We start from the raw sequence: 12574 nt of genomic DNA on the forward strand, positions 1-12574 counted from the left end.
TGAAGCGACATTATCAACTGCTTCACGAGAAGGTTATTGTCGGTTTGAACAATGAAAGAAGAAAAGCCAAACTTATTATGCCGCACGTAGTGGCCGCGTGGTTTGACGCATTATGTCACGGATTGCGCGGCTCCTCCCGTCGGAGGTTCGAGTCCTCCTTCGGGCATGGGTGTGTGTGTTGTTATTAGCATAAGTTAGTTTAGGTTATTTTAAGTAATGTGTAAGCCTAGGGACCGATGACCTCAGCAGTTTGTTCCCTAAGGAATTCACGCACATTTTTTGAAATTATGGAACTGAATACGTATACATGTAGATAATTATGACATTGAGTCACATTATTATTGTTATTAATAATGTTATGTGCATTTTTCGTCTCTTTTACATTCTCCTAGTACGTATTTACAGGACGAGAACCTTATCATCCGCAACGATGCAGCGATGAGAGTAAGCTATCATGTAGCTCTTAAAATAGCTAAAATAGACGGCCCTTCGGCGACGGAGAATTTGTGAAACAATGTTTTGTTGCTGCCGCAACAATTTTGTGCCCAGCATGTCTTCCTGCTTTCGAAACCGTTCCTCTTTCACGGAGAACGGTTTGCAGGCGTATTGAAGAAACGACACACGGAGAAACAGGATCAAAGATTTGGTTTTCTTTTTATTAGCATTAGACGAAAGCACTAATGTATGTGATGTTGCTCAACCTACAGTCTTTCTGCGAGAAGTTGATCCTAAGTTTAATGTGATTGAGGAACTCCTCGATTTAGTGCCAATGCATTACACAACAACGGCCGACGATATATTTACGTGCGTAGAACATGCAATAGAGAAATACGAGCTATGTTGGGATAACTTCCATCGATTGCAACAAATGTGGCTCCTGCAATGATTGGTCATAAGTCTAGTGTCGTTGCTTTGACACGAAAAAAGTTGAAAGCCGTCGGTGTCCAGCAGGAACTACCAGCAATACAGTGCGTTCTCCACCGTATTAAATCGCTAGCATAATGTGTCAAACTGGTTGTCGTCATGGACGTGGTTACAAAAATAGTTAACATTCTCAGATCGCACGGTTTGGGACACAGACGCTTTAAATCGTTCCTGGCAGATCTCGAGTATTAATACGGCAATGTTCCATATTTTTGTAAAGTACGCTGTTTGAGTGGAGGTGTTGTTTTAGGACGATTTTTTAATTTACGTAAAGATATAGAGATATTCATGTATTCGAAAGGAAAACCGGTGAAAGAATTGGATGACCCACAGTAGATTTTAGATCTTGTGTTTTTAACTGACGTAACCAAGCATCTGAATAGCGTGAACGTAGTTTTGCAAGGTAGAAATAAAGTAATTAGCGAAGTGTTTGAGACTATTTTGGCATTCAAGAGAAAACTGCTTTTACGGGCAAAGAAACTGTCAGAAATGTCGTGTGTACACTTCCCAAGCGTTGCACTAGTCGTCAGTGAAAACAATTTCAACAGCAGAGGCTCAAAGAACATTTTGGTGGGTTTGTAACGGTGCTACAGTCTCTCGAACGCATTTTTGATAGTAATGAGGACTGGAATACGATGTCAACCTTTCTGTGACCCCTTTTGCAGCTAAGCCTTCTGTAATTCAGTTCGAATTCATTGACTTTCAATACAATCGTTTGCTGAAGGTGAAGTTTCGCACTGCAGAACCCTTGAAAGCTTCTACAAATATTTCCCACGTGAATAGTTTCCATTGTTATTTAAAATAGCGGCTCGTGAGTATAGTTTTTTGGGACAACAAGTGTTTTCTCCATAATGAAACTGACAAAATCGAAGCTTATTTTCTGAGTAGTCTTACTGATGTTCATCTGACTGGTTCAGTGCGCCTAATGACCAGTAATTTCACACCAAATATCGAGATGCTATTTCAGAATCATTGTAAAAACATCCAGGAGGATGTAAACTGTAAACTAATGCCTATGCCCTATTCGTACGTAGTACACCTCCTCCGAACTGCACGTGTCTGTGTAAATATAACGTAACATTTACAGTACAAATGTGTTCGTTTCTTGATCCTTTACGTCCGTATCCTATTTGTGGCCATGAAAGTAGAACGTGTTACAGTGGTTTGAAATTGTGTTTCATCCGTATATGGCCAACTGTTGCATGGCACAGGATACACAAACTTCAGGTAAGCACGTTTTACACTTATGTAGCACATACGCATGTTGTACCACATGTGATTCGCCTCTCGATGACTGTGTACAGGTGCCGAGTTCACGGACGCCACATACGCGTGAAACGACCTCGGACATGTGTTGTTCCACCTGCACTACCTAGGTTAGCTTGTCCATACTCAGGTGTGCGCGCGAAGCGCTCTCACAGCGACACGATTGCCCCCCCCCCCCCCCCCCCCCCCTCAGTGCAGTGTGCGTGCCCAAGCGGCCAGTCACACCGCACAGCTCTGCTACCCGCACTACACAGCCTCATTGCTGCTCAGCGTTACCCTCGCGGCTGACGGTGCCCGCGGGCAACGTGCGGGCAGCTCTCGGGCCCACCCCTGCTATACGCCCACCCCATACCGGTGATCAATTGTCAGTTACTTGCTGCACACACCGCAGTTTATGCCCTGGCCAGATTCGGGACTGCTAGCGAAGAGCGCGTCTGCAGCGCCTCTCTCAACATTTGCCTGGACTAGCTTGCACCCCGCGACCGCTACGGTCGCAGGTTCGAATCCTGCCTCGGGCATGGATTTGTGTGATGTCCTTAGGTTGGTTAGGTTTAAGTAGTTCTAAGTTCTAGGGGACTGATGACCTCAGAAGTTGAGTCCCATAGTGCTCAGAGCCATTTGAACAATTTTTGAATACCGCCATCCTTGCCCTCGTCCCCACCCTGCGACGCTCCCAGCACCTTATCCAATCCCATCTTGAACCGGTCAGGTTCACCACTTGGTGTAACCAGTGGCTGCTCAAGGCAAATCCTTCCAAGACACAGGTGATCATTGTAGGCAACACCACCCCTTCCTTCTGTCTCCTCTATTTCTATCTCACAATCTACAGCCATCCTATTCACTTCACCCCCATCCTCAAGTACCTTGGCGTCACCCTTGACCGTCGCCTTTTCTGGACGCCCCCATTTCTCGACGATTCAAGCCAAGGCACACTCCCGACTCTGCCTCCTCAAGCTTCTTTCTGGCCGCACATGGGGTCTGGACCCCTCCACCGTCCTCCACACCTATAAATCCCTTATCTGCCCTATTCTCTGTTATGCCCATCCCACCTGGATCACTGCCGCTCCTACCTTCTACAAACCCCCTTCAAATCCTGGAACGCCATGCACTCCGCCTCACCTATTGCATCCACCTCCCCTCCCCCAAGTGGATCCTCTACAACTTAATTCCGTACCCACACCTCCTCCTCTTCCTCGAACGGATACAGATCCTTTACACCTCCCACAAACTTAACCCCCCTCACCTGCTTGTCTCTCCCATCCTTTCCCACCCTCGTCCGCTGCCGTGCCTGTACTCCCACATCCCACCTGCTCTCCATCTCTCCACACTCCATACCCTTGCCCAAGGTGGCTTCTGCCAACTCTCCCTCCCTGATGATGCCCTCATCCCCTCCATATACCCCTCCTATCAACTTTGATCCTCCCCTTCCTCCCCCTGTGTTTTTCCTCCAGGGCACCCTCTTTCCCCTTCTCTCCCTCCCTCCCCTCCCCCTTCCCCCCTCACCGAACTTCCACGCACCCCCATACCCTCTCCCCTCCCCTTCCCTTCTTCTCACCCACTGGCATCAACCCCCTCACCCTCTCCCTCCTACCCACACCTCTTGCCTCTGGCAGGCCCCTTTCTGTTTTGTGTGAACTGTGCGTCTTCGTACGCTGGAGATCCCGTCAGTGCATCAGTGTCTCCCTGTCCAAGCTCCTCTGTTCACGTGTAGCATTCTGTATTCTCCGTTGTGTGCAGTGTTGAACTTTTTTTTTATCCGAGCAGTACGTCGGTGAACGACTTCGCTTATTTTTACTATGTTTGTCTCCCGTTTTTGTGCTCCATGTATGTTTGTTTTTCTGTATTGCTGTTATACTGTGTCTCTTTCCTGTGGCCGAAGAGCGGCGTAAATAGGCCGCTGCCGGCCTACCTTGTTTGTAAGGTATCAAAATGACAATAAAGAAAAAAAATACGTCTGTAGCTGTTGTGTTACAGAGCTAAAAATGCCATTTTTAAAACAACACACTTATAACATACAACACTCTATGCATCTATAATTTTAGAATGTTTAGAGGAGATAAAAGGAAACACCTTTTTTTTTACAGGTGCACCACTTCCCCATTAGGCGCCCGTGAAGGTTGTGAGGACGACGGAGCAATACAGTTTTAAAGATGTTGCTGATCTATAAATGTTCTCTTTGTGGAGGAACACGAAGCTTTTGATAAATGAAACACCGAGAGACAATCCAGAAGAGTTGTTTGTCCGTTTGTTGAATCCACATCCACTATTCGAGAGTTCAAATGGTTTAAAATGGCTCTGAGCACTATGGGACTTAACATCTGAGGTCATCAGTTCCCTAGAGCTTAGAACTACTTAAACCTAACTAACCATGAGCGAGGCAGGATTCGAACCTGCGACTGTAGGGGTTGCGCGGTTCCAGACTGAAGCGCATAGAACCGCACGGCCACACCGGCCGGCGCGTTTCGAGAGTCAACTGTTTCTTTTGAGCCAGTCAGACAATCACTGGTACGCAGATGACAGTTGTCCATAAATATAAGGGGATGAAGTTTTCAGCAACATGTGTAAAATAATATTCATTGCACAGTAGTGTCTCTGTACATCGGTAGCGTCCAAACTATCATGGCACCGTAGAGGGAAACAATGCACCTGTGACATTTTTGTCGCATAAAAATGTGTTTCTTTTTGTCTCCCCTAAACATTCCAAAATTTTGTATCCATAGTTCTCTTGTACCCTATGTAGCACAGGTGTCATTGATATGTCGAAAATAAGTACTTATCTTGAAACAGACCTAGATGGAAACATGTCAAACTATCGAAAAAGAACACCAGAAGCTACGTTGAGCGGCGCTGTAAATCGCGGAGGATCTAAAACTGGATATCCACACAGGCTTTTCAATCTCATTCCTCGAATTAGAATGCAGTCGCCGTTGTCAGTACATAAATATGTAGTAGATGGGTCCTAGTATTAAACCTACCTATAAAGCGATCGACACCTACAGGATGTATCTCGTAGAACAGGTTGTAATGATAGAGGGAGTGCAGTGAGTCGGCAAGATTGAACATTTGTGATGCCCCTGGGTGTCTCTCCTCGCATAGCGCACCGAAGCTGCCACGAAATGACGGGTGCTCCTGGTGGAAGGAGAGAAGGTCTTCATTCAATACGGGGCGCCTGTAACACACAAGTCGTGGGGTTGGAAGTTAAAAACAAATTAAATCAACATGACAAATCATGGACAGTGTATACGTTAATGTGAAAATTCCCGAAGTGAATTTTCACTCGATAACAGAGTGTGCACTAATCTGAAACTTCCTGACAGGTGAAAATCGTCTACAAGACCAGGACTTGAACCCATAACCCTTGCCTTTTTTAACTAAAAGTGTTTTATTGCCATGAATTACAATGAAGAGCAATGTTATACAATTAGTAATGCAAAGTTTTACCGCCACTAACAGAGCCTTCCTTCACAGATTTAAAAAGTTGACAATACCAGTGTATATTTTGCATCAACAAGAAAAGTGTTGTGTCGGTAGCTGGGCCGACACCGTGAAGTTGAGATGGCTGAAAATGCACGCTAGACTAACGCAGACGGGCGTGAAGTACTGGAACAGGATACGTAATTAATGTTAGGAAGAAAAGTACGGAGCAGGATTAATACTTATCTTTAATATCATTGTGGTACATCGATCTTGACGATACACAGGAGACTTTAAGTACAATCACTGTAAGGCTAATGGCGCCTTGCTAGTTCGTAGCCATTAACTTAGCTGATGGCTATTCTGTCTCTCGGCTAATGCGAGAGAAAGGCTTCGTACATCTGGTCGGTAGCTAGGTTCTCGTACAACTGGGGCGAGTGCTCTCTCGTATCACGAGACCTGCCTTGGTGGTGGCGCTAGGTCTGCGATTACACAGTGGCGACACGCGGATCCGACATGTACTAAATGGACCGCGGCCGAATTAAGCTACCACCTAGCAAGTGTGGTGTCTGGCGGTGACACCACATTCCTCCCCCGCAAATCGGCGAACGGTCGTGTGATAAGGCTTCCGCCCGCCGTGGGGAGGACCACATGTTGACGTATGCGATGAGGTGGGGAGCCTAACAACAGGCGAGGCTGTGCCACCCGCACCCGGCCATTCGGTCCGAGGGGAGCTAGGAAACGCCTGAAAAACTAGTCCAGGGTGCACGTCAACATGCGGTGTATGCGCCCGTAAAGAGACAGGAGGGACCGAAGGATCAACCTCCATTGCGTCGGGGTAGCCGACGCGCGATGACGTCATGTGGTCCGGAGCGGGCGGGAGTTCCATGGCGGAGGACAGCTGGTCACGGGAAGCGATCGGCGGCGCGTGACCCTGGGAGGCGCTTGGCGGCTGCAACGAAGCGTCGAATGCGGGCGGCGCCGGCGGGAGAACAAGCGGCGGCGGCGGCGGCTGCTGCTGCTGCGGCGGCGGCGGCGCGTCGCTATGGGGCAAAATGGAAGGCATCGTCGGTAACACCTGGGGATGAGGCGAGCCAGTAGATGGGTCCCCAGGGCGCTGACCGGACGGCACCGTCGCTGAAAGCAGACGGGGAGCGGCAGAACCCGAGCGACGACAGAGGCGCAGCTGATTGAGATGCCGACGCACCTCACCAGAGGCCCCCAAAACCAAATACATCGCGCGGCCGAGGCAGCGAAGAATGCGCCCTGCGAGCCAACGCCGTGAACCTCGATAGTTGCGATAAAATACAACGTCGCCTGGAGCAAAAGCAGGAGTCTGCCGCTGCACAGGAACCTGATGCGGCGGATGCAGCAAAGACATCAAGGTGCGATGAGGACGACCGTGGAGCAACTCAGCCGGCGAGCGACCATCTCGGGGCTGAGAGCGATACAAAGACAAAAAGAGCAACAATGCGTCCTCCCGAGAATGCGACTCTTTCAATTTCAACATCTGTGACTTGAAAGTCCGGACCAATCGTTCAGCGGCACCGTTGGACTGAGGCGAAAACGGCGCGGATGTCAGATGTTGAATACCATTGGCCTGGCAGAATGACTGAAATTCTGCGGACATGAATTGTGGGCCATTGTCGGAAACAATAGATTGCGGAAGACCTTCAATGCAAAAGATAGCAGACAACGCTTGGATGGTGGCGGAGGACGTCGTGGAAGACATCCGGACAACAAAAGGAAAATTACTGAAGGCGTCGACCAGAACCAACCATCGAGCATTCCAGAATGGACCAGCAAAATCAATGTGCAAGCGTTGCCAAGGGGAAGTGGCTTTTGGCCACGCAAAGACTTTCCGCGGCGGTGCGGATTGTTGTTCGGCACACGCCGGGCACGAAGAACACATATTCGTAATCGCAGCATCGATTCCGAACCAAGTACAGTGCTGACGAGCAAGTCGTTTCGTTCGCACTATACCCCAATGTCCTTGGTGAAGAAGCCGTAAAACAGAGGACTGTAACGAACGTGGGACCACGACTCTGGACTGATCATTATCAGAACGCAACAACAAAACACCACGTCGAACAAAAAGTCTCTCCTTGTGAGCAAAAAATCGGCGAACCAACGGATCCTCGATCCGAGACTTTGACAAAGGCCATTGCGTAGCAACAAAACGTAAAACAGTAGCAAGGACAGGGTCAGCAGCTGTGGCTGTAGCGACACGACGAAAATCAATCGGAAACGATTCGACCACTTCATCGGTTTCCGAATCAATGAACATGCAAGCAAGTTCGGAAGAATCGAATGCTTTATCCTCAGCAACAGGCAAACGGGACAACGCATCGGCGTTTCCGTGCTTAGCAGTGGACCGATACAAGATATCGTAGCGGTACTGCGAGAGGAAAATAGACCAGCGAATGAATTTCTGCGCTGTACGTGGAGGTACAGGCTTGGTCGGATGAAAAAGCGATGTCAAAGGTTTGTGGTCTGTGATGATGGTAAAGTGACGACCATACAAGAAATCATGGAACTTAGTAACACCAAACACGAGAGCCAAAGCTTCTTTCTCTATCTGTGAATAATTTCTTTGCGCAGACGAGAGCAGTTTGGACGCAAAGGCAATAGGGCGATCATGGGAGCCAACTTTGTGCGCAAGCACAGCACCGATCCCGAAATCCGATGCATCTACCATCAACAAAAGGGGTTTCTGGGGATCGAATGGCGTAAGGCAAGTATTAGAAAGCAACGCCGATTTCAACTGGCGAAAGGCGCGTTCACATTCCGTCGTCCAGACGAACGGAACACCTTTACGGCGTAAGCGATGAAGCGGAGCTGAAATGGAAGAGGCATTGCGCACATATTTATTGTAATAATTAATTTTACCCAACACACTCTGTAGCTGTTTCACATTTTGAGGGGAAGGCAATTCTTGTATGGCACGGAGGTGCTCTGGACTCGGATGTATGCCTTGGGCATTAATGACATGTCCCAGGTATGGTAAGTCACGAGCAAAAAACACACATTTGTCCTTCCTCAAGCGAAGACCATTTTGCCGCAAGACCTGAAATAATGTTCGTAAGTTCGCAAGATGATCTTCTTCTGTCTGTCCGGAGATCACTATATCGTCCAGATAGTTTGCTGCAGTAGGGACCGACGCACAAATAGTTTGTAAATATTGCTGAAACAAGGCAGGGGCGGATGCACACCCGAATGGCAGTCTTTTGAAGCGGTACAATCCAAGATGCGTGTTAACCGCCAATACGCGCTGGGATTCGTCGTCCACCGGTATTTGCAAGTACGCATCGGCTAGGTCCAACTTTGAAAAATATTTTCCCGGGCACAGTTTAGCAAAAAGATCTTCCGGGCGGGGCAAAGGAGAAGTAGCAGTCACTAGCTGTGGATTCACTGTGGCCTTGAAGTCCACGCAAAGTCTCAATTTTCCGGAAGGTTTTGGCAAAATTACTAAGGGTGAGGCCCAGAGAGAAGCTTGCACACGTTCAATTACACCCTGTGATTCGAGATCGTGTAACGTTCTTGCGACCTCATCACGCAATGCGTGGGGAACATTGCGCGCCCTGAAAAATTTCGGATGCGCGTTTACCTTCAGTTCTAAATGTGCTTCATAGTTTTTAGCACAACCTAAGCCCGGTGCAAAAATGTCTGCAAATTCGTCACACAGCCGAGAAACACTGTTTGTAGGCACAGTCTGATTCACTGATAGCACCAGATTTACAATAGACATGTTAAACAACTGAAATAAATCTAGACCAAACAAGTTCACTGCAGAAGAAGAACGAAGAACGTAAAATGACACAAGTTTTGTTTGTCCCTTGTATGTTGCAAGAAGGCTGCACTGTCCTAACACAGGAATTTTCTGTCCGGAATATGTAGTTAGCTTAACATTTGTGGAACGCAACGGAGGTTTGCCCAGTTGTTTGTACGTGTCGTGATTGAGCAATGAAACTGCAGCTCCGGTATCGAGCTGGAATGGTATCACTTTGCCTTCAAAGTCTAAGTCCACAAAAAGTTTATTGTTCTGCTGACGACAAGAGCGACTGGTTTGTGCAATTGGAACAGACACTGGGACAGAATCACTTGCTAATTGACGTGATTTCCGGCGACGTCGACGCACAGTTTTTGTGGGACGATCACAGTCACTGTTAGAGAAAGTGTCACTGGACGAAGTGGAATTAACGACATGAACGTCCATAGGCGAAGGTCCACGAGCCTGAGTGTCCTTGGTTCGATTCCGGCGCGAAGCAAAGGGCCTGGAATGATTTTGAGTGTCTGATCTGAGCTTTTTCTGGCAAACACTTTGAACATGTCCTTTCTTATTGCAGAAAAAAGCAAATAGCTTGGCGTGACGGGCAATGTTCACGCGAATGTCTAGTAGCACACCGTGGGCACGATTTCACTACATTTGTGGGCTGGCGCGGCACACGTGGCTTAGCGCGCGGCGGCAGCTGTGCGGACGTGCGCGAGGCCCGGTTACCGGGCCGCGCAGCGCGTCCAGCGAGCCGGGTAATGTTACACACGACTGGCGAAGTTTCAAAAGATTCCTGAGCACAGTCAAGTGTGTCCTGTCTATCCAATATGTCTATCACTTGTTGAAGGGAGGGATTAACTAGTTTCAAAATTTGCTCCCGTATGCGAACATCAGAAACGTTCTGTGCAATTGCATCACGCACCATTGTATCTGAATAAGAAAGACCACAGTCACATTCAAAGGCACAGTCCCTAGTAAGTCCTTGCAATGTTGCTACCCACTCCCTATTAGTTTGACCGGCCGTACGTTTTGTACAAAAGAACGTATACCGTTTTGCAACCACATTAACTGTTTCTTTGAAATAGGCATCTAATGCAGACAAAATTTCCTCGTAGGACAGAGTTGCTACGTCGCGTCGGGGAAACAATTTCACTATTACACGGTATGTGGACACACCGACACAAGAAAGCAAAAACGGCTGCCGCTCTTTACCTTGAATTCTGTAGGCTGCTAGATGAAAGTTGAACTGGCGAGACCACTCGTGCCAGGTCTCATCGGCTGCCACGTATGGTCGAAAGGGAGGTGCAACAGCGTTTAGTGGCAGCGGTAGCGAAGAAGCGGCGGCGGCCGCATCGGTGTGCAGCGCACGTTGACCCTGGACGAGCTGTCCAAGGGCATCCAATAACGCCTGCGTCTGCTGATTCTGCAAGCGATAAAATTCGGACAGTACATCTGGAGAATGTGGCGAAGCCATGACACAATTAAATGTAAGCAATCAGAAAGAACTCTTATCCCATCCTCGTCGCCAATGTTGTGTCGGTAGCTGGGCCGACACCGTGAAGTTGAGATGGCTGAAAATGCACGCTAGACTAACGCAGACGGGCGTGAAGTACTGGAACAGGATACGTAATTAATGTTAGGAAGAAAAGTACGGAGCAGGATTAATACTTATCTTTAATATCATTGTGGTACATCGATCTTGACGATACACAGGAGACTTTAAGTACAATCACTGTAAGGCTAATGGCGCCTTGCTAGTTCGTAGCCATTAACTTAGCTGATGGCTATTCTGTCTCTCGGCTAATGCGAGAGAAAGGCTTCGTACATCTGGTCAGTAGCTAGGTTCTCGTACAACTGGGGCGAGTGCTCTCTCGTATCACGAGACCTGCCTTGGTGGTGGCGCTAGGTCTGCGATTACACAGTGGCGACACGCGGGTCCGACATGTACTAAATGGACCGCGGCCGATTTAAGCTACCACCTAGCAAGTGTGGTGTCTGGCGGTGACACCACAAAAAGTGTGTTTGAATGAGTGTGAAAGAGAGAGAGAGAGAGAGAGAGAGAGAGAGAGACTGCCAGAACTTTGCTGACGTGCTGACAAGGCACAGTCAGCAGCAGCTCATCTGCCATACCGCAGTCGGACGTCAGACGAGCGAGGCCTCAGCAGTCCACTGCACCTGCTAGCAGAGTGGCTGACAAGGGGACATCCCAAGTGTCAATAAACTATCTTGATGAAATTTAGGGGGTGGGGGATGGGGAGTTCTAGAAAGGTCAAGATAATGCAATACATATTTTTTTGTTTGTGCCCGATTTCACTTTTAAAGAGTAATTTGGCATATTACGTTTGGAAGAAATATCTTCCAAATAACGAGATATAAAAAACGTTTCTCACATAAAAGTTGATATGTAATTAAAATTCTTGGAACCTGTGTAATCGAATTTTGTAATAATTTGAAGTTTCACAATCTACCTTACCCCCATTAATCTATCTTGAAAAATGAAAGCTTTTGTTACAACCCAAATTAGATAAGCTTTCAAGCTACGAGTACATACATTCAGGTGTAATAAACCTGGTTACTGAAATACCAATTTTGGAAAATAAACTGTACACAATTTGCTGTCAGAGTATTTTGATCATACAGGGTGACGCACGAAATGTGTTACCAATTGTTTCTTTCACAATTTACGACGCACATTAGATATCCCGCTGGGATCTCTACAGCAGTACCAGCAGAGCTTGGAAAAACAAATGAGTTACGAAATGACGTGTAATTCACGGTACTGCCGCTAGGAGACTAGTAAGCAGCAATGACTGACAATGTAAGACTGACGACGCAGCAACGATCGGCAATTGTGTTACTTTTTCATGAAACGAAAAGCCTTGTTGTGACTCAGAGGTGTTTGCGACAACAGTTTAACACACGATGGGTCCCTTGCAAGAACACCATCCACAGGTTTTACGATAAATTTGTATAGGAAGGAACAGGATTGGGTCTGCAGCACGTGGTCGTGCGGTAGCGTTCTCGCTTCCCACGTCCGGGTTCCCGGGTTCGATTCCCGGCGGGGTCAGGGATTTTCTCTGCCTCGTGATGACTGGGTGTTGTGTGATGTCCTTAGGTTAGTTAGGTTTAAGTAGTTCTAAGTTCTAGGGGACTGATGACCATAGATGTTAAGTGCATAGTGCTCAGAGCCATTTTTTG

General features: G+C 47.7%; 1 protein-coding gene across 2 annotated transcripts in view; it reads right to left on the reverse strand.

Annotated features, from left to right (window-relative positions):
• LOC126473150 (uncharacterized) overlaps nucleotides 1–12574 on the reverse strand; it is a 151058-nt gene that overhangs the window by 43685 nt on the left and 94799 nt on the right. For both annotated transcript variants that reach the window (XM_050100009.1, XM_050100008.1), the window contains exon 6: nucleotides 5166–5359. In XM_050100009.1, the coding sequence (XP_049955966.1) occupies nucleotides 5166–5359 (194 nt within the window). The remainder of the gene's footprint in view (nucleotides 1–5165; nucleotides 5360–12574) is intronic.

The sequence above is a fragment of the Schistocerca serialis genome, chromosome 4, assembly GCF_023864345.2.
Source record: "Schistocerca serialis cubense isolate TAMUIC-IGC-003099 chromosome 4, iqSchSeri2.2, whole genome shotgun sequence".
NCBI lineage: Eukaryota > Metazoa > Arthropoda > Insecta > Orthoptera > Acrididae > Schistocerca > Schistocerca serialis.